Raw genomic sequence first — 23,054 nt, forward strand, 5'->3', positions numbered from 1 at the left:
TTTTTTTTTTTTCGTTAAGGGGGGGGGCTTTCTGACTTCTTTCCCCACAGGCAAAATGAAAGCAAAGGACAGAGTGCTTCAGAGAGGTGGAAAAAACTACAAGAGTTGTCTATAGAACATAACTCCTGCGTGCCTGGCATTGTCAAGCCTGTCAACTCAAAGAAGAGGTGTATCACTGAACCTTGCCTCAGGTAGATCAGTGATACAATACACTGTGAAGTGCAGATGGGTGGTTTTAGAAGCAGCATTAAATACAGTGCTCACTTTGGTTCTACCACAAAACCACACATTTGCCTACATTAGCTATATAAAGGGGAAATTAGTCCCAGCTCTATGGGCAACATGAGGTTATTTTAACTATATTCATGATCCAAGAAAAAAGGGGTCCTCTCTTTGTGGTATAGGGGTTTTATCTGTTCTTTGTACCTAGTTATTACTGCCACTCAGTGAATAGTGCAGAGTTGTGTGTGCACTCACAGTGGCGCTGTGTTTATATTCACAAAGATAGACAAACTCCTTTTTGTGTCGCAAGTCTGCGCTTAGCAATAACTCAGACACACGAAAAGAATTTAAAAGAGTGGAAAGATAAAGCACAAAGCGAAAATTCACATGGGACTACACAAAAGCCTCTCGCGTTCTTACATGCAAGTTTAGGCAAGACGCTAAAATTAAAAAGATGTGTGCTAAAGTCTCCAGAGGAAAAGCTGGAAAAGTCTCTCTTTGCCCTTTTGATCATTAAGAAACAATGCCTACTCTTATAAGGAAGTGAACGCACGCGACAAACTCCAAACAGTGCAGAGCCACATAAACAGGGCCTCACTCATTGTTTCGGTTGCATGCCAGTATGTATGATACAAGGACATCAGTGAAGGGAAGAGAATAACAGATGCAAATGGATATAAACAGTTTTCATGGATACATGTAGGTGTCTATTATTGTGATATATGTGCAACACATGTGTGTCTGCATGCTCATTTAGCATGCACTCAGTTTTTGCATGCATATCTGGGCTGATGTAATGCTGAGGCTTGCTGGGTCCCAACAATACCCTCCTTCAGTTTCTTTGCGGCCCCTAGTAAAGAAGCAGAGCCTTTGTGCGTCTGCCAGCCTTCAAGCCTGGCTCCTATTGTAAAACTCAGCAAACCGGTCTGCTCAGGCAATGAACTAACATATAGTGGAGAAATGGAGATTTGACAGAGGAAAATAGTTTTGGAGGGTGGAGGGAGTGCGGGAGGGGAAGATGCACAGCACAGGGGGGAAAGACAAAGGCGGAATGACAGAGGAAAGGAGAAAGACATAGAGAGAAATTTTATTGTCTGAGTGCACAAACTGGAGTGACCCACTAATGTTTTCCCTCCTTGTCTCCACCCTTTTCCTTCCTAAACACCACATACTGCACCTACTGTCTCCTGCCATTGCTAATGGTTATTTCACTCATTATTTATATAATCAACATTGGCTTTTTTTTCTTTTTTCCATCACAGCATTTTTAGAGCAAAGTCTACCCATAGCCTGTGAGCAGTGAGGTTTTGGCTGTTGGGAAGTGAGGTTCACCAAATGCAGCTTTTCTCTGTTTCTCTCTGACGCACGCACAATCACAGCAGCTCAAAGGTTGTAATGACATCTTCCAGTAAAGATTACAGCTGCCAGGATTTCCTTGCTGCTTCCCAGCAGCCCAGAGGAGTAGCATAAGGTCTACTGGCAACTTTCTCCTGAAAACTCTCCCTCTCCCTCTCCGCTCTGCATGTTGACTCAGCTCCACTGGCCCTGCTATCAATTTACTACCCCTGTCAAAGCCAGGAGGCCCAGGCTTACCGTAAAATACCCCCTCTTCTGGTCAACACGGATGACTGAAAATGGGAGGACTGGAGAGAGAAGGAGAAGCAGAGAGTGGGGGGGGTTTGATTTATTGTTTAACAGTGGGCTTCAGTTTCCCACTAGAATAATTATGAAGTGTCTTGAACAGGACAGGGCCTCTTTTGAAAACTATTGACTTCAGGAACCTGCACAACTGCACCAAGAATATGTGCTGGAAAACACCTCTGGTGCAAAAGGAACTGGTTTGAATCAGATCTGATGACAGATTTCTTGATCATCCCTGACTCCCTGACTGAGACATATCAGTCCAGTGTCATGCAAGTCCTCAGTGGTATGGCTTCTCAGCTGCCAACATACCTGCCTATCAACTCCACCCTCAGGAGGACATCCTCTCCAGCATGCCCTGTCATCACAGTTGGTGTGGCAACAAAAACATTTTCCAGACAGGGAAGAGGCTGTCAAACTTGTTTGTGATTCATAGTCCATCATGAAGGCAGTATTACGCAGGATTCACAATGTCACAGTGTCACTGGAGACGTTTACTAAAAATTCTGAGAAAAATGACATCCACATTTTCCTGGAACCATTCCAACTATCTCTTGAATAACTTCAGTTTATCCGCTGAATATCTGTTGAACGGATCACTAAGTGTTCCCCCCAAGAAGAAAAAAAAATTGCTTTAAAAATGGCCTGTTTAGATCTGATTAGACGTCATACTTTGTACCAGAGGTTGTGAGGTGGTGTGTGTCCCTAAACACACCAACTATAGTCACTAAATTGTTCCCACTCTGCATGAAAATAACAGGACCACTATGTCTCCTGCAGCCTTTAACAATGACGTGCAATGTTTTGGCCACAGGTTGGTGCTGCTCATTGATGAGCTGACACATTATTTATGCTATGGCAGCACACAGAAAGCCATTTAAGATTTTGGCAAATTAAGCGTTCAGCTAACAATATTTACATTCAGTCACAGCAGTTGGTCTGAAGGTGTGATGCAACGCAACTGAGGTGCTCTGTTGTTTAGACAGCATGTAAACCACACAGTCGAAGGCTATGTGTGTGTGTGTGTGTGTACGTGGTGTCTGACATTTCAGTTTATGGCTTCTTGTTAAACACATGAGCTGTTGTGTGCAACATCTGTTAATAGACACTTAACGCTAATATACACCTGATGGTTCAGAAACAGGCACATGCCAGAGTTTGAAAAAAAAAAAAAAACTGGAGCTGCGGCCGACTGTGTGCAAGCAGAGACACTTTATTTCACTTGCACTTGTCTTATTTTTCCCTCACTTAAGCTCTGTTGACAACGTTTGAGTTCTATGGTCCATAAACTTTAGATCCTTTATTAAATTACTTCAATTCTCTGAGTGTGTGGATAAACTTCAATTTAGTTTATCCCCACACTCCACTATTCAAAATCAAAGCCCCCCCAAATGTGTCCAGGCAAATCTCCCCCAAAGCTTCACTCTCGCTCTTTGAAACCATTCTCTGATATTCTTGAACCGGATCCTGTCTATTGAACTGCACAGTGCTACTCTCAGAGCGCAGCTGAGGGGATGAAGCGTGAGAGACTTCTTTTACCTGACCCTGTCTTAATTGTACTGGAAACTTCAGATTCCAGGTCTGTATTAAAAAGAGCACAGCAGCAGCTTCCCTCCTAGAGTCTGATAACAGCAAAAAAAAATTATTTTGATATTCTGGCGGAAAAAATTAATTCCTACTTTTAAACTTTCAGTGAATATTCACCTCAAAACAAAAAGGTTCTCAAAATTCAATAAGATCTGGCCGCTCCTCGTCTGTTACCTAGGAAACAGTCCACACTGGACACTCCTCGTGTATTCAACTGTCCATTATTACTTTTCACCTTTTGTTTTTTTTGTTTTCCATTATTCAACATTATGCACTGAGCAGAAAGGGATGGAGGTTGTATGTGTGTTTATGAGGGATACTACTGGTTATATTCTGTTGCTCTGTTTTTCTAATATCAAAATATAGACTGTTGTCATATCTTGAAACCCTTCTTTAATAAAACATACTTGACAAAAAAAAAGGAAGACCTGAGCAAGCATGTAGAGCACACAGAGCCCTTGGAGTTAAATAACCATTCCCAAAGAGAAGTGACTGAACACTGCACCTTCCTCCTCACCTTGTATTAAAGAGACTGATAGTTACATGTAAATTTAATAACATGCAAAACCGAACACACATTTCCTATTTATTTACGAGTAAATTTGTGCTGTATTTCCTTGCAAAGGTCTTTCGCCCAGAATCCATTAACCCCATTCCACACTGACCCACTGAACTTTGACCTCCTGCATGCCCGCTGCCCTTTGTGAGCTTGTTTCCAAAGCAACCAACTCACAAAGAATGATGTGTGGTTTTTGTCTTCCTGTCTGAACGTGTTTATAGCCCATTCAGTGTCATTGTCACTCTTCATGTTGGCCCATTGTCTCTCCTCAGGGAATGTCAATTCTTATTAGATCAGTATCCTCAGTGGCCACAGCTTTGCTGTTTTTAGACACAAGATTTGAGCCTGTGAGACACATTGAGCCCTTATATCGATGAAGTTTCCAGTAATAGTCTCGTCACATAAAGGATGACGTGACATAGCAGAAGCTAGAAGATTTATTGATGTGAGCTTTTATGTTTAACCACTGCAGTTTTTTTTTTTATTTTTAATTTTTAAATGTTCACGAAGAAGAGCTAAATTTAAAAAAATGCAACAGAAACTACAGGTTCCTGACATGTAGTGAAGTGATGAAAATAAAAATGGAGCAGAACTCCAACTGTAAACCATGGCTTTAGTATTTATTTAATAATTTTCAAACAGACCACACAATATTACAAAATATGAAGTGCTGCATGTCATACAAAAACAGTCATGCCCTCTGCAGAAAGGCCAGTATCAACTTCCAAAAAATAGGTATAAATACAAAACAAATTATGTACAAATACCAGAAAAAAAATAATGCTAAACTACAAATTCTGAATTCACATTCTCTAATCTACACTGTAAAAACACACATACAAACACACCATGACACCCATTTCCCAAGCTATCAAATACACACACAAACACACAAACACACACACACACACAAACACACACACACAAGCACACGGTTTCAAGTTTTGTTAGGACAGGACAGTTAGCTTATCTCTGCAATGTAGAGGAAAAGCCAAAAATTCATCAGCATGAAATTCAAATTTCCAAATCTATAGAACGCTTCAAAAACCCTTTAACAGATTAAAAAGTCGCAGCTGCTCTGATCTCAGGTGTGCGTCTGACATCTCAAATTGATGCACATTAACATGTGGGAGAGCATTCGTGGGCCTGAAATCTGAACAGTCAAGATCAACTCCTCAGCATTTCTGTTGCAGTTCAATCAACAGACTTATTCATTTCAGAACAAGTGGAGGAGAAAGAAAACACTCCTCTTATTAAACCTTAATTACATTAATTAACTGACCTTCCACCACACCTGCAACACAGATGATGGATTTCATTTTTTTGGGTTATTTCCTCAGAAATACAATAGTAGTTTTACACTACCAAATTTTAAAAAATCATCAATTAAAACTCAGCTATCAAACTAATGTCAGTGGGGGGGAAACTGGATTTGAAACCAAAGCTACCAAACCTCCAAGACAGAGAGCCTGAGATCCTCGCGTCCAGTCACCATCATCGCTAACTAACTCTGGCTCTGAGTCCAGTATCAGGTGTCGCAACCTGCAGTTTGGCACAAAACTCAGCACCAAACATGTACAAGGCCTGACATAAAGCTTAAGGCAAGAGACAGCAAACTTGATTAGACAGAAGCAACATCAGCACCTTCAAAAAAACAAAACAAACAAACAAAAAAAAAAAAAAACAAAAAAAAAAAAACAGCTGTATGTTCAATACCTAGGCTCAGATTTCACACGATACTGCACGTTCAAGCTGTAGACGCGAGTGGATCTACAAGGCTGGTGTTGAACAAGTCATTCACAGCTTAATTTAGTCCATGTTCAAGTCGCTATGACTCCTACAAACACACCCTATGAATGGTTCTTGATGGCTTTAGCTTTCTCTCATCCAGTGATTGAATCTTGTAAAGCTGCACGGCAGTTAAAGCTGACATAATACAAGGCTGCCCCCTATGGGCCAAACACTGGCACAAACATTTAGACTTTGGAAAACAAAGAAAAAAAAAAGTTCCTGAGTTGTCACACCGTAAAACGCTGCCTGATACTCACATGTTATCAGAGCCTTTGCTGTTGATGTGATACGCATAATAACTCCTGTGTTTTTATGACGTTACAAATGTTTATCTTTGTAGCACAATCAGAAAATGTGACAAAGTCCAAAACAATCCCTGCTTTTTAAACAGTGTCTCTGTATGGTTGGAGAATACACACATCAGTGTCAATCTCAGCCTTACCCATCCTCCCATTTTTTTTTTTTTTTTTTTTTTTTTAACAAATTATATGTACAATTGTTGTTTTTACTTTATTAAAATTAATAAAGGGAGTAAACTCCCCTTTTGGAATCACTAATATTAAAACAGACATGGCAAAAACAAAGAATGATGGCTTCATAGTGTAATGTTTCCTACTTCGAGAAGGCATTCAATTAAATATTTACCACACTACCTCCCCCCCGCCTTCATCTAAACCTCAGCTCGACAACAAATCGCCAAGATCATAGGTGTCAAAGAAATCTGACACTCCCTCGCCATCCTCCAGGCTCCAGAGGTAATCGCTGTGGTCCAAGGGTGGAGAGAAATTGACAAAGGGGGTGTTGGGATCTGGGGTGAATGAAGTGCCAGGGAGCTGGTCCTCTGTGATCTGGAGCAGGCTGGGTGGCAGACCCAACAGGCCCTCCACGTCCAGCAGAGAGGAGGTGGAGGCTGCAGCTGAGGAGGAGGCTGGAGCTGCTGTAGACATGTCGGCTGTGTTTGAGGAAGGGACAGAGCAGGGGAGAGGTTGAAGTTTCATCTTTATGTGTCTGAGGGTGGGATCCTACCACGCAGCTCTACAGCTTCACAGCACGTATTCCACAAAATGTCATTTCTACTGGTGTAAAAAAAACAAACAGCACTGAACTTCAGAGGCTCTGTGAGCATATATTTAAAGTCTGGAGGGAGGCTAGCTGTTCACCTCGGCTTCCAGCCTTAATTTTAAGATAGGTTCATTGGCACCTGGCTCCAGTCTTAAGCTAACACACAGACTTGGATATTTTCATCTACTGCAACTCAGCCAGAAAACAATGCTAAGCATATAAGTGTCAAACTTTTAGTTTAATCTTAGAGTGCATGCCTACAAACAGGACGGTTAGTGCTAAAGTCAGAATCCTACTGTACGGTACGTGACCCCTCAGAGAGCCCAGCTTACATTCAACAGGCTCCTCTTTGACGCTGTAGCTCGGTGGTGCCACTGGGGTTGCAGTGGGAGGGCCGAGGGGCTGAGGGAACTCCTTTTTAGGAGTGACAGCGCTCTTCACGGGGCTAGCATCTTCGAGACCCTCCTCTGGACACAGGTAGACTTCAATGGGGCCGTTCTTACTCTTTAAGTAGATCTGTAATGACCCCTGCTGTAAGGAGAAAGAGACACATAAAACAGATTGCTGTTAGTTTAAAACATATCAGACACAGACACTAGTTTCCCTGCATGCAGTTTGTTTATCTTTTCGAGAGATTTTACCAAAAAAAAAAAAAAAAGTGTTTCTACAATCATGAACTGTTGTCAGGGTTTACTCTTGTTCTTGCCAAACTAATTTGTCTTAAAACTAAGACTTACACCCATTTGACAGCAACATCAACACATTATAAAAACGTCCATTGGCCTAGGAAACTGAAAGAGGTGAGAAGCAGGAAACAAGAAGAACACAGTGTAAAAATTCAAACAAAGACGTGCTCTCACCCCTGCTGTGTCTGGCACCTCCAGCTTGGTCTCAGCAGGGGCCTTGACAGCAATGACTGTCTTGTCTCGGAGACTGGCGATGGAGCGGATGTCCTGGTATGTCACATAGCCCAACGTGCAGCGCGGGGTCAAGGGTAACAACAGCAACAAATATGAAGTGGATGACTGCATTGTAACCAAACACATGAGAGCTGCGGTGGACATGTAACGAAACACAGAGACGTGTGTAAAGGATATCTCTGATTGTCTTTGTATTCAGTGAGTTGTTTGAGCTGCGTGGTGCTGGAGTGAATCAGTTCATCCAGAGATCGCTCTGCTCGCTCCAGGTCTCCCAGCTCTTTCCTCAGGGCACACGCCTTCTCTCCTCCACCTGCACCGCCCTCAAATACATCTCCAACCCTAAGAGACCACACAGAAGGATGTAAATGAGAAAAAAAAACAAAAAAAAGTGAGATGATTTGATTGCATCAGTGTCGTCTAAAGATGTTGTGGTGACTACTCACAGCCACTAGGTGGCAGATAAGATGAAGTGTAGGCAGGAACAGATACACTGAGTTAAGATAAGATTTTATTAATCCCAAAGGGAGTTAGCAGTAGCTGTGGAATCCAACACAACAGCCCTTAAATAAACACAACCTTTGTTTTATGTAGTTTCACATTTGTGTGTCAGATCATTTGGAGACTGTAGTTTATGGTGTTGTAATTCTTGGTTGCTTTTTTTTGCTGGAATGGTCAGTAGTAAAACTGTGTTATTGAGGGATTTATTGATAAGGAGCATGATTCACATTCTGAATATGAACTCTCCGCTCATCCATTTCCACTCACAGCCATTGGATGTTATTCTTTGATTTCTTTCTGATCAGCTGGACTCCCTCCAGGACGTTGGTGATGTCATAGATGCGTCTCTTCTGGACCTCCAGAACCTCGGTGGCCCAGTTCAGGTCAAGGACTCCATCAGGAGACTCAGCAATCAGACCCACAAATTTCTTGGTCAGCAGGCCCAAGGAGGTGTCGTAGCGCGTCCGCTCCCCTGGAGACTTCGGAGCTGAGGGCGAAGACGCAGACAAATGGCACATGAGAGGACAGCAGTGCGGAGCAGCACAGATATTTGAGCATGTATTTGAGGTCCACAAATCCAGTTTTTCTGAACTAATGTGAGTATTTCATTCAACCGATCAGCGGATGTGGAACAGTGATTCAAATACTTACATTAGTCATTCAAGCTGTTGTCAAAGGTGTACCATGAAAACAAACAATATGCATGTGTCACTTATCTTCATTCATGTCTGAGTATGACTCATTTTGTGATCTATGTTTGACATTTCATTCCCTGGTAAATCATTTTAAAGCCACTAATATTTGTTTCTAATAATTTGACATTTAGTCTGTGTGCTGCTCTTCTCTTTCTGGGAATGCTTAAAAGAATTTTCATCTTTTAAAGCCAATGTCTCCACAACCCACCAAGCTGCCCTCTATGATCATTTCCCCCTTCCAGTCTTTCACTTACCCTCACACCCAGCCTCTTCTCATAAACAGCCCCTTTAGGATTGGGACCATTGTAAAGAACTGTAACTTCCTGGGATGTATATCTTCAGTACCTACAGTATTTTATTGGCTTTTTCCACATTTCCCTTTTTCTTAACAAATTGGACTTACTTTAACCCCTCTGTTGACCATATTCTCCTACTGTTACAACTCCCTCTCTTTGTCATTGCCATTTCCTATTTTAATGATCTTATTGTGTCTCCAACTCCATGCGGAGGAAGGGTCTCTCTTTGAATTACCTCTACCTTACTCTACAGTAAAAGAAGAAGCTTAATTTGATTTAAATAGCAGGACTAACTCAGCAGATACCACTGCTAGTATTGGTGCACCTCTAGTATCTATCAACAAAATCCACCACATCACACTTCCTCCCCTCCCATCTGATCCATGTAGTGTACTCACTCCTTGGACTTGGTATCCTGGCTGCGATGCTGCCTTTGCCTTTTGGCGTGCGGAACTCTGGGAGATAGAGAGGGTCCTCTAGATCCAGCTTCCTTTTAGCCTAGAGAGCAGAGTTTATTTAGGTTATAAAAAAACTGGAACATTTAAGAGCAAAGAGGTTTTTTTAATAGCTGCAGTGTTTACAAAGAAGTAACCATTTGGTCATCATAAGAATATGCAAACTCCTCGTTTGACTTCCTTGCCAGTCTATAGTCTGCTGGAAACAATCTGCCATGATTCCTACTTAACAACCCTCCCCGTCTTTCCAGAGGGGCAAGTTAAATTGTTAAAATGTATTGTGTAGGGCAAGTGTAGCCCTTCCATGAAACTGTGTCATCAATGCTGGCAAAAGTGCTAAAAAGGGAGGGGGGGGTGTTGAAAAGTGCTGTGTCGTAAATGTGCCAACAGCCCTCAAGTGCAGAAACAAAGCACTCACACTTTCCCAAGCACTTCAAGAAGGGCTGATCGTGTGTGTGTGTGTGTGTGTGTGTGTGTGTGTGTGTGTGTGTGTGTGTGTGTGTACGGAGAAGAAAGGGGGGTGATCAACTCTCAACCCACTGCCTGCAAAACGCCAGGAAATCCCTGGAATCACTCAATGACCTCTCCTCCCCCTTTCAAGACTCCCTACATCCCCTTTCTTCTACGGCTTAAGACACACACACACACACACGCACACGCGCACACACGCACACACGCCTGACTATGACTGTAATACATCATGCTCTCCAAAGCCTGCAGCTTCAACTGAAAACACACACACACACACGACCTTTGGACCCCAATATAAACTAAATATCTTCATGTGACCATTCGTTTTTGGAATGACCTACATAACAAGAGTGAAAGTCACAAGAACACAGCCTCCCTCTTAGGGGATTAAGAAATGACCAACTGCCTGAAAAAAGTCAACTTGCGTAAACTGGCGACACCCTAACATGCAGCATTCCTGCCGGTGAATTGTTAACACCAACAGACGTTCACAGTGGACAAGAAAGTTTGCAGTCAATCAGTGGTCATCCCCCTCGTCACACACGGCGCCCACACAAAAACACACTGGTGAGCTAACGAGGCGTGGGATTTCAGCACGGTGTTACTGAGGCTGCTGTAGCATCTGGTTAGGATGCCACATTTTTCTCCTGTCCTCCGTGTCTCACACAATTCCTTTTTTTGTCACTGCAGTGCATAAGAAGCCAGGGAGCTGCTTTGCCTAATAGGCTTAAGGCAACTGACAACAATTTTCAGAGATGGAAAAAGTGGCGCACTGACTTAACCCTGTGTGGATGTGGATGTGGATGTGCGAGTGTGGGGGATAATAAGGCAACCATTGTCCCAGTGTGCTCCCTGACATGTCCACCTGTTGACTGGCGACATCTGGAGCAGTATAGCAAGTGAACGTGCTGTTGGCAGGGTGGCTTTTAATCCCCACAGCACACAGGCAGCCGCGCAGACACTTCAGTGGGACACAAAGAGACCGGACAGCGAGCAGCTACTTTAGAACAAAATGGCAGCTATTAGCGGAGCACTTGTGGGATTATAAATTGTGTTGTTTTTGGTCAGAGTCCTGACAATAGCTGTCAAACACTGAGGGTCATAAAGAGGAATTAGACAGTGTGTCTACACGCACTGAGAAGATCTGTCTCAGTCTAACCTGATGATCGGATGCATGAGGTTTTCTTTGTGGGAACTGTGGGGTTTTTCTCGATAACAAAGTAAGGTCTCAACCTTACCCTTTAAAGTGCCTCGAGATAATGTATATTATGATTTTACAAATAAAACTGAATTGAATTGAATCAGGCAACATGCCCACGTGCTTGGCCATAAATTACCATTTGTAATGGCATTTTCCTCTCATACACATCTGTGCTCTAGTGAAAGGAAGACAGTCTGTCTTTCCTCTAAATGAAGCAGGGTTTGCGTAATATGGTTGACTCACCAGAGAAATCCCTCATGCAAAAAAAGGAGCACCCGAGCCCCCACCTTAACCCATGCAGCTGCAGGGTGAAACCGTTGGTTCCCTCTTACAACATGTCACCGTGCTCGTAGCTGTGTCTCTAAAGTGCAGACCTGCGAGCCTGAGAAATACAGACATGGTGCAGTTCGATCTGCACATCTAGGTCACGGATGTCATGGAGCTCCACTGTGTCTTATGTAGTAAGTTGCTGACTTTTTGTGATTGAAAACCAGACAGCTGGACATGGCATGCATCATGTAATAAGCATGTTATTCAATTTGAACTCATGTAGTTACTGTGCAGTGAGCCACTCCTGTGAGAGGCCTGAGTCAAACAACCTCCTGTCAACTCTTTATCTTACAAACTCGCGGTATCACTCCACTCATGTTTGCTTTAACCTCACCCTGCTCGCCTGCCCAGTTACACCCAAGCACTGCACGTGGCAGTCTCTGTTTTTTGTATATTCTTTGGATGATTCCTGTCATCTCTGCTGCTGTGGTGAAATCTCCACAGTGGTGTTTCACACACAGAGTCAGAGTCACGTGAAGGACTTCTGCATGCCAGGACTGTCTCCCAACCAACAAACCTTGTCAGTCGAGCTGCGTTGGACACAGATTCCATCCAAGCCAAGGGCAAGTTACAGTACGCCTGCAAATAACTACTCCCTCCTTACACAAACCCCTCGCTACCACACCCTTGGGTAGTCGCAAGAAAAACAATGGCTACATTGCTGATGAGATTGTCAATGTGAGAAGGGTGGATCTGCCCATTTGGGTGTTGGAGGGGTAGGGGGTGGGCTGCTTTGAAATGCAAAACTCCCCCAATTTAGGACAATATGCTCCAGGTCTAGTGCTGGCCTGAGGCTGTGGTAAAACAAGGTGAATGAGAGGGAAAAGAGAAAGAGAGAGAGATTTTGGGTGAGTGCATACAGTTGGCGATGTGGCCAATGTCACACCTAGGAGGTAACAATATCACTGGGGGCTCACTACATGGGGTCCAAGAAGGACGGAACCAGGAGGTGATTCGAGACAGCACTGGTGGTCACATGAAAATCTCACAGAGGAGCTGTGTGCTCCTACCAAGTGGTAGAATGGGTGATTCATGAAACTGATATTAATGCTTCTACATTCCAAGAAAACCTGGCAACACATACATGTGACAAAAACAGGGAATAAGTGGGACATTGTTTCTGGTGATCGACATGAATGCAGATGCGTCTTCTGGCCAAACTGGCATTTGGCTGTAGTAAACTTTACTTGCTGTATCTGAAACAGGCAGATTCATTCATCTGTATCTCTGCAGAGCATTGAGGACGAGGTCCGATGTGGAAGCAGCTGTCAAAGACAAGACAGGCCCTGGACTTTGGAGGGAGGCCTGAACACATTTACATCACTATCAAGCTGAAAGGAAACAGAACAACACAGCATTATCTACAGTTAAAGCGCACACAAGAATCACTGATACACTGGCTTTTATTACACTCAGCATGATTAATAAGTCAAGGCAGCTAAAGTGAAACAGTAACTTTTCTTGGAGTGTTTTCCAAAGCACGTGCACCATGAGCAAGCCTTCAAGTGCGGGACTGTGCGCGACTGTCGCATGGCTTTGCTTAGTTTGTACTTAAAAGAACTTAGGTTTTAACACCGAGCCAAACATCCTGCTCCACAGGCAAAGAAAGCTCAAAAGACAGTGGTTATGATGTTGTTTAAGTTGAAGGAAGTGAGCTGCAGATGAACAGGCAACACTTCCTGTAAACATAGGACCCGCGAGTGAACATGCACTCAAGCTGCTGTGTCAGCAAGAACATACACGTCAAATGCGTGTCCTTAGTCATGACAACACATAAAACTACATGCCAAATAATCAGTCAGGACACATTGCTATGCATTTACTTTTATTTCTCCCTCTAATAATCATGATGATGACATACTCGCTGTGTCTTGTAAGTCATGTACTATTATTGCACACACCAATAGTCCTATGCAAATAAATAAAGTGACTACAAATTTTATAGTTTGTAAAGAGAAAGAAAGAAATGATCATTTGTTGACAGGTTGTATGAAAACTGAGAACTAATCTTAGGCAGAGATTTTACCACCTGCAGCAGTGGAGCGCTGTGGCTGAAAACTGAAAACCCACCTTTATTTGGATACCGCTCTGTGCATCCAAGTCTCCATATTTAGGGAACCAGCAGTAAACAAAATGTTCTAGTATTTGGGACACGGGCCTAAATGACTAGCATCTGTATGTGCTGCTGTTGGTGATCTAGAAATGCAGGTTTGTAATAGAGACCAATAAGCTCCCACATGATGTCTCCTCATATAAAAAAACAGGACTGAAAAGAGGAAGCATTAAGATGATCACTGAGATGGAAGGAGGAAGGAAAAGGCTTCAAGAGCCTTACAACCCACTGTGTTGCTGTCATTTTTAGAGATGGGAATCAAAGAGGCACAGTTAGTAAGACTTTAAAAGTTTATGGTGTTAACCCCCACAACTGAAAGTTTACCCCATTCACTGAAAAGTGCTGGGGAAGTTTCATAATTATGGGACTTTGGGACTTTTGAAACCTGCTGTGTAATTTCAAAAGTGCATTCCTCTTTCTCACCTCAGTGAAGCCCTCGTGTTGGTGACTACTGATTTTTTTCCACCAGATGTCATATGCACCTGTGCACAGCGGCCCTGCAAGTCACTTAAACATTTAAAGTTAACGTGTTCACAACAAAACACACTCAGCTGTGTATTGTGTGTATGGCAGAGAGGAAGAATATACAACACAGTTATGAGTGTGAAAACACCCTGAGCACAGCAGCTTCATATCTGCTACTTGCCACCGTCTTCATCTGCATAGTAAACCCTGTCAGCCCACGCTCTAAGTCTGGGTCAGTTATAGGCAAAGCGTTTGTCACATGAACTGGTCTCAATGCTGGCTTTAAGGGAGGGGGGGTTACATTTTTATGTCTGAACAAAATGGATAATTCTACCACGTGACATATTCAAATCCATGAATACATACAGGCATGAATCTTTATTAAGTTCACCATGGCGTATGATAAGCCAGGTGGCAGCCTAGTTCTCACTTTACTTATGTCTAACTAATCCTCCTAAAGGGCCTAGTGGTAAATACATGCCCAAGGGCTCCGGGGTTAACATGAGATTTGGACCTGCCACACACACTAACCTCTAACCCCCTTTAGCTTTCCTGCAATTCAGTAAATCTAAAAGGACGGCAGGGCTGCCTAGAAAGAAGGAGACCAATATAACAAACAACAGCAGGTGTGGAGCACTGACAAGTCACCGAGTGTGATCCAATCCTCTCAGATCATCGAGCTTTTCAAATAATCCTTCAGGAATAGGAAGCATACTGTCCATACATGGCAGGAATACAGTTCTCATTTCATTTGTCTTTACTCCCCCCCCTGTGAATTATTATCTTTCGTTTGTTTGTTTCTAAGAGCCCCTTCCACCTGAGCATGTACACGTCAGCTCCCGGGAAAACCCACCAGTTGTCCGGTTACGACCTCTGACCTCCAACTCCTTCCTACAGTGAGATGAACAGGTTACACAGGTCCTGTGTTGCCTTAATGACAGGTGCAGTGGGAGCAGCTGTCATGTAGGTGCAATCACAAAAAAAGCTGTCCAAACAAGACTGTAAGCGGCAACTCGGGAGCATTTCTTCTTAATTTGCAGCTGATTTTCAGTTCTCCAAACGGTTCAAAGAAAACAGAAGAGATGAGTGTAAAATACTGTGTTTACATTAGTGTCATCAGCTTGGTCAACCCCAAGCATTGTTTGATTGTGTACCCCTGCTGTCCCGGCTATCTCCCACTGTGGGGGCCACTCATCCTTTCTTTTCATAAGAGAGGGGCCCCAAACACTATCAACTGCCCCCCCCTCCCCTCTCTATCAAACACACACAGCGTTTGGTCTTGTCCAGCTACAGCTGGACTGCGGGAAAAGATGTCACACACACAACTTAACATGGCAGCCACAGGGATCGCACCAACTCATACACATCCAGCAGCAGACATAGTGGCTCCTCTGTGTCTTATCACGTCAAAACATATTTGAATGTGCCCCAAACGTAGCTAAAACACGCATACCAATGGAAATGATGAATTATTCCACCCACACACAGGCACACAAGCTCAGTGCTGGGCACTGAATCAATGATTCTTTAATAAAAAATGTGTGTAAATGCATTGCAGGGTTGTATTCGTTGTGTGTGTGTGTGTGTGTTGTGTGGTTCTTTACCGGCAATCGCCCGGAGGATGATCTGATGGGTTTAGCCTCTGGTCCGTGGGGGGTTGAATACAGGCTGTTGGCTCTTTGTTCGGCGGCGGTGGTGTTGCAGATCTGGGTGAAATAGCCAACTGGTACCGTGGTCATCGGCGGACTGGACAGTACGGTGTTGAGCAACTCGGCCTTGGACAAAACCTTTATCTTCTGCTGAGGGCAGGGGAGCCCCACTGCTGGCCGACCCGACGCCGGAGAGACACCTTTTGGCATTCGCATCATTTTCCTGAGTAAACTATATTTAACCGGATCGGTCAGGCGAAGAGGGAAGTGTGCTGCTGGCTTAGCACACTGATCAATGCTCTGCTAAATCGTTCCCTATCACCGACCGACTGCTGCTGCTCTCGCAGGCTTTCTATGAAAATATATTTCTAACCTATGAATATAACAAATGAGCCAAGAGCAACTCACACAGCGTAAAGCCAAGCTATTCAATTCAAAATGAACGCGTTAAACATGCAATCCAGGCGTAATTAGTAGTAATATTCGTCAGCACATACGGCAGCCTGCTCGGTGTTGTTATCCTTTGTCCGCTAACAAAGTGCAGAGGAAACTTTCCTCACAAGTTATAAAGAAATGCTGCCTCAATAAATAAACAGTTTCAGACATCCAGTATTTTAAAGTCCAAATACCAGAAGGCTTCCAGGTCTCACTGAGAACAGGTTCCACTTTGAGATTTACAACTTATCGTGACCCCCCCTCCGACTGTGACTCCTGTCCGTCCACCTCAGAGCTCCGCTCTCCATACAAGAGGAAAGGAGCTGGCGAAGAACAGCTTTTTTACCGCCAAACTTCATCCCGCGAAATTTGGATCTCCCGCGGTTAGAACTCGTATCTGATTGGCTCACGGCACGCTCGGCGTGTCATATTTGCATAAAACAGTTGTTCGGGGACGAGGCTCGTCCTCTTAAAGGGACAGTAGCACAAGATTGGGACATAATGTTCCTTTATTACAGGGTTAAGTTGCAGACAATGAACACTTATTAGTTTGAATATATCACGAGTCCAGTCTATATAAGCAGACATATCAATAGAGAGCTGTAACTATGTTGCTAGCATACCTTTTGTGGTTGTTATAAGATATTATTATATGATAAGCAACAATTTGACCACCATATTTATATCTTAAACTGCATCTTTCATTACCTCCCATGAAAACAAAACCCCTGTGGGAATGTAGTTGAAATTAACTTTGGTCTATATTCTTAACCACAGATTTCACATATGGAAAATAACAGACAAAATATGTAGATTTTCTTTGATGTAATGGTGCATCCACAAAATTGCATTGCGATATTTGAATATTTAACTTAATAGTCATTGAAAATGTGTATAAATAATGAGTTAGGTCCAGCCTCATTGAAGAAGTGGAACAATCAGACAGTGTGTATATATGTATTTATATGTATATAGCTTTCATACAGTGGGGAATTTATTTATTTAGTTATAGATAGACAATAAAATTACATGTTTTAGAAATTAGACAGACACATTTCAGGAACATGTTGGGAACAATAACTATATTGAGATATAAATAATATGCAATTATGTATTGAAATGGTTTTCCTGAGTCATCTTTATATAGTAAGAAAGGAGCTTTCATTCTTTACACAGGAATCAATATTATATATGATGAAAGTGTATTGTGGCCTGGTGCAAGGTGTTATTGGGGATAGTTTGTAGATGATAATTGGATTCATTCAGTAGCACTCTTGCTTATTGGCTCAGAGGAGATATTGAAAGAAAACAACCCCTCCCCCATCCACAGCTACCAGACCCAAGCCATATGACTTGACACCCATTGGCCAAGGCAAGGACGACTCCCAGCCAAAGCAAGCCTATTGTCATGATCCGAATTGAACTATATTTCTATTATATAATTTCAAATCTACTGCAGGATAAGTTAATTTTATTGAATTCACTGAAGATAGTAAGCCCATCTGATGACTGTATATTCAGCATATATATAGAGTTAGGAGTGAGAGAAAAAGCTAACGCATTACACTTAGACAAGATAGTTCTTTATTGTCTGTTGGTTAAGAAATTTGCTTTCTAGATATTGCAACATTAAACAGATGGTAGAAACTAGAAATACCAACAGAAGTGTCCTAGTGATCTCCACCCTCTGTCTCATCCTCTTTCAAACTACTCTACGAAATGCAGTACAACTCATTAGTGGTGTTGCACAATCCACAGTCAGTTGGTGGAATTCAGATTCACACTTTGTGCAGATTCTGTGATCCGTTTTTGCAACGTCTCTGTATACTGCACTGTTCAGAGTTGTCCCATATTAATTTGCCCGTCTGAGTAGAGATGGAAGATAAAGGCATGAATGTTTTTGAATGAATTTCAAAATTTTCAGTCAAAAAAAACTGTCTCATATTTTTCTGTCGTGTGGTAAAGTTTTTAATGCATATTTTCCTTGACTAGTTTGAGAGACTGGGCTTTGTCAGGAACAAGTGCTGATATAGGCCTGTAAATACAACAAGCCATACAAGTAAACTTGATCTAACTGATCGTCATGAAGCCGTGGGGGCAAAATATAAGTAAACCAGTACAGTTTTGAAACCATTTTTTATATTCATATAATTATATTATGAACTGAATGCTGTTTTCTCAACTGAAAAAACATCAATCAAGTTCACATGAAACTGAACGGAGCAAAATAAGTATGTCTTGTTTGTTTAAAGTCATTACAAGTTTAGTGTGTAATGCCTCACACACTGGACAATCAGTCAACGTGCTCTCACATCAACACATATACATAATGCAACCTGTTGTTTGACACATGCCAGAACTTGTTCATGGTATGCCTGCACTGATTCTGAGCCGGCTGTATGTAGCTCATGTGACTGATGAAATCCTTGGATTACATTTTAGCCTGAGTTGCTTTGTTCGTCACTTTATGCTTACTAATCACTGTCTGGTATCAAACCAATTTGGATTTGTTCCATGGGCAAAGGCAACAAGCTTAGCTTGTGTCAGGGAGACTGAGAATTGTTGCATCCTCATCCAACACTCCCATCTTGTGGTGTGAAATGGTAGCTCTTCTGCATCACTTTGGCCTCAACTATCATTACTGCTTCATCCATATGCTGTTTCTTTTGATTGATGAAAACAACCAAATGATGAAAACAATTTAAAAATGGTGTACCCTGTTGTTTTAGCCAGTCAAATGATACATATTCTAATACATTGGGTGAAGTAGATGGAAAATCCTGAACATGTGTTTAATAGTCTAATAAAATAACCATGCAAAACATACAAATACCAACATAATGTTTAATATTGATTAATGTGTTGATGAGGTGTCACACTATGCTATTGTTTGTAACTGTAATATATTTTTGGATGTTCATGATATATTGTCCTCTCATTTACATACTTGAGGTAAGTTCAACATTTTTTTTAAACAGTCTTAATAATAATAAATAAATAAATTAAAAAAACTAATAAATATATAAAATGTCTACAATGGTAATATTTATTGCAAAGTGATGAGCGGTCACACCTTATAGTTCATCTCTTAATATGTGTTAAATGTGCAGAAAGCTTGAACTGTCTTTGAGCCAATAACCACTTTTTGCCACTAGATGGAGTTGCAACCTCATAATTTCCAGTGCACTGAAGGCTGGAACTGGGTCGATGTGTTCAACAATTCAACATATTGGAGAGACCTATTGTTTAGTTTGTCGTCTGTAAATAACAAGACAGGCTATAAAACCACGAAACGTTTCTCTATTGCTGCTGATTAACCAGATGAGGCACTGGTCATATGTGCCATCATTTAATGCCTGAGATTCCAGATGGATCCACAAGGTGGAGTAGTTTGTCCAGCTTTTGAGACCAGCTAAGTACAGTAACATGAATTACCAAAACTGATTATTTATCATTAGACAGTTAATACATGATGCCATGACTAAAGACTCAAAATAGCTTTACCCATTAGGCCCATAAAAAGTCTTCTTACAGGTTAAGTTGCATGGATGCTGTATTACAGATGGTGCTCTTCTGATTCCAAGGTCAAGGCACCATATTCGTACTGATCAGGTCTCACGAGCGTTGAATTAGCATAGACAATCATGGTTTTCAATATTTATGAATGATCAGAATGGTTGGTTTGTTGGTTTATGATCACGTAACATCCTCTCCTCTACACTGTTTAGGAAGTTCAGTTGTTTTAAACTGTTGGTAACTCATTCTTTGGAAAAATAGAAGCTCTCACAGGAAACTCCCTTCGTTTGATTTCCAACCACTCAACCTCAAGATTCATCTGAAAACATCCTGTTGTATCAGCATTTCACTGTCATCCAAAGCCAAAAAGTCACGTCAGCATCACTTTTAAGAACACGACTAAAGTTCACACTCATTCATTATTTCATATCAAATATACCATAGCCACCAAATTGTTTCACATCTTTTTTTTTTATTTCATTACATAAGAACATACATACAAAGCAAACTTTATAATAAAGAGTTTATGAAACTCACATCACATTGTCTGTAGAAATAACACAATCCCTACAAACATTTACAATTAACTCTAGTATAGAGTTCTGATTATACCAAATTGACTCACACCTTACATACCCACAGCAGATATGTACACATTCGGTTGAAGTTGTAACAGTCTCCAGATCATTGGAAAACAGATTTTTTTTTTGGGGGGGGTGGGGGTGGGGGGGTGGGTGGGGAGTTGGTGGGGTGGGGGTGGGGGAGTTGGTGGGAATAATGCAGGGAAAATTATGTGAGATGACGATAGGTTCAGATTGGGCGTGAGTTCAACCCACATAAAGTTTGTTTGGAATGCAACACAAAAAAAAAAGGAAAATAAAACAACAATGTACCAATATTTCTACTACTATCTATAGGGAATCCCAGGTTCGTTGAGGAGGGCATACAAAGCCGCTTGCTTTCAGTTTCCAATCCCAGCTTCTGCTTTGGTGTGTTGATTTGTCTGTCCGAGGGCCAAAGAATGAGTCTCTGTTTTCTTGCTCATGCACTACTGTTGATCCCCACTCATCTAGGAAACAGTCCACTTTTTTCTGTCTTTTCTTTCTTTCCTTCTTTCTTTAAACCCTCCACCGCCCTCCTCCTCCTCCTCCTCCTCCTTCTTCTTCTTCTCCTTCTCTCCCAAATACCTATCCCACCCTTTCTGCCCCTCTTGTCCTCTTGCCCGGAGTGAAGTGGAGACATGTGTTTCCCTGCACCTGCATGGAGAGAAAGGAAGAAAAGTGAAGTCAGATCTCTCCCTCTCACCCTCCCTCCCTCCCTCCCTGCAGAGGGGAGCAGACAGACTGGCGCCTAGCATGGAACTTTCATTAACCCCAGGCAGATAGCAATGAATCCGCTACACATTCACTGGCTTGTCTAATTGGGGACCGTGCTGAATGTGGAGGGTAAGGAAACGTTGATGTCCCAGCACATCAATGCTTACCCTATTCTCCCTGGTATTTCAAAGTTTATTTTTAATTCATTTCGTTTTGACAGTCAAAACGAGACACAGTTGTAATCTGTTCTAATCCATCAGAAGATACGTGTGTCTAAGCACATTCATCTTGTGATTTTATTAGTTTACGAAGATGTCAATACTCATAAGAAAAGGATAGATATGTACCATAATCTGCCATCCTCGTCCTAGTGGCACAACCGCCCTTCTTCTTTGGAGAAATTGCGAGTGAGGTCCGCAGTCTGAATGGAGAACAGAAAGGAGGGTTAGACGCTGGCAATACCATTATTCTCTTTACATACAATCATTAATAACTGTCTGTGTGGGGGTGTAACATGCTTTCCCACAACTTTACATATCAGACAAACATCATCGTCTGCCGCTGCAACACAGTAGTCTACAATATTCCTGCCATGCATTCAAGCGCTGACGGCGTTTCAAAGCTTGAGTCGCAAGTGGATTAAACTTTACAAAATCCACAGATGTGGACTTTTACCCTCGGTCAATGTGAGGATCCGCTGTGCAAAGCGCCACAGAAGGACGCATGTCAGCGTCGAGGGACAAGCATCAGTTCACCCTGCAGCAGGCATCTGAACCTCACCTTTATTGACAACACCATCTCCGGCGTGGCCGTGTCCTCCGCCTCCAGTGCGATCTGCAGGTCGAAGATGTAGTCGATGACGTGCTGCAGGATCTCCACCTGGCTGACCGACTTGTTCTGCGGGATGCTCGGCACCAGCTCCTTCAGCTTGGAGTAGCAGTCGTTCATGTCGCACAGGGCGCTCACCGGCTCCTCCACGCATGAGTGTTTATTCCGGCTGATGGCGAGACTCTGCTCCGAGATACAGCACACGGCCTTGTAGCAGCTCCTCACCGAGCGGACGGGACTGATGGCTTTCATTGCGGAAACTGACGCGCAACGACGACGACAACAACAACAACAACAACAACAAAAAGCTGACGTTTGAGTGCGAGTTGGCGACGGGTCTCTCCTTGTTGTGGTGCTCCTTTCTCCGTCCTGAAAAGCTACAGTGCTGAACTGTGACAGCGGCGTACAGTTAGGGTTTTATACGCTGCGCGCCTGCTGCCGCCCCCTTCCCCGCATCGTTCTCTGATTGGCCAGTGTAAAGAGCACGCCCATTCTCATTGGCTGATATCACCTTGTGGAAGGGCTGGAAAGAATGAGGAAATTGGGATGGGATGCCTGAAGGGGATTGTCAATCAATTAGTTACCTCTTCCAGGTTGTTTTTATTTATGCGAAATAAAAGGCAAAAGTCCTCGAAGTGGGGTATAGTTCAAGTTACGAAGAATCCCCGTTAAAAAGAGAAATTAGTTTACAACGAGGAGAAACTAGGAGAGAATGACTTTACTGTTTTGATCCCACTTCTACTTTCACAAATACTTATAAATCCAGACGATCTCAGCAATAAAAGCCTCCCCACAGAGAGATCTGGTGGCCACCCTCTCACAAAGTTGTTCCGTTTAAGAAAATGTTATTATTAGCCTAGTTATCGATCACTGTATATTCATCATGAGCTTTGGCTGTGGAGGTCTGACTGTGTAAACATCGTGAAAACATTTCATCAAACTGAATCTCTTCATCACAGATAGGCTATAGCCTATTCCATATTATTTAATCTTATAGGCTTTTC

General features: G+C 42.5%; 2 protein-coding genes across 3 annotated transcripts; both read right to left on the reverse strand.

Annotated features, from left to right (window-relative positions):
* Positions 1-6,253: 6,253 nt before the first annotated feature.
* e2f2 (E2F transcription factor 2) lies at positions 6,254-16,706 on the reverse strand. 2 transcript variants are annotated; one of them, XM_071498704.1, is made up of 7 exons: positions 15,911-16,706; positions 9,670-9,769; positions 8,548-8,767; positions 7,960-8,121; positions 7,723-7,837; positions 7,195-7,393; positions 6,254-6,752 (listed from the first exon to the last, which is right to left on the reverse strand). In XM_071498704.1, the coding sequence occupies exons 1-7, from the start codon at positions 16,172-16,174 to the stop codon at positions 6,478-6,480; spliced, it is 1,335 nt and encodes a 444-aa protein (XP_071354805.1). In that variant the 5' UTR covers positions 16,175-16,706; the 3' UTR covers positions 6,254-6,477. The 2 variants fall into 2 exon arrangements, with proteins under 2 accessions (XP_071354805.1, XP_071354804.1); XM_071498703.1 differs by having other exon boundaries at positions 6,343-6,752; positions 7,195-7,390; positions 15,911-16,313.
* Positions 16,707-20,833: 4,127 nt separating this feature from the next.
* Positions 20,834-22,443, reverse strand: id3 (inhibitor of DNA binding 3). The gene is made up of 3 exons (XM_071498536.1): positions 22,003-22,443; positions 21,570-21,643; positions 20,834-21,162 (listed from the first exon to the last, which is right to left on the reverse strand). The coding sequence occupies exons 1-2, from the start codon at positions 22,300-22,302 to the stop codon at positions 21,590-21,592; spliced, it is 354 nt and encodes a 117-aa protein (XP_071354637.1). The 5' UTR covers positions 22,303-22,443; the 3' UTR covers positions 20,834-21,162; positions 21,570-21,589.
* Positions 22,444-23,054: the final 611 nt, after the last annotated feature.

This window comes from Trachinotus anak, unplaced genomic scaffold (genome assembly GCF_046630095.1).
Source record: "Trachinotus anak isolate AG129_WGS33_773 ecotype Australia unplaced genomic scaffold, CSIRO_AGI_Tana_v1 ptg000015l, whole genome shotgun sequence".
Taxonomy (NCBI): domain Eukaryota; kingdom Metazoa; phylum Chordata; class Actinopteri; order Carangiformes; family Carangidae; genus Trachinotus; species Trachinotus anak.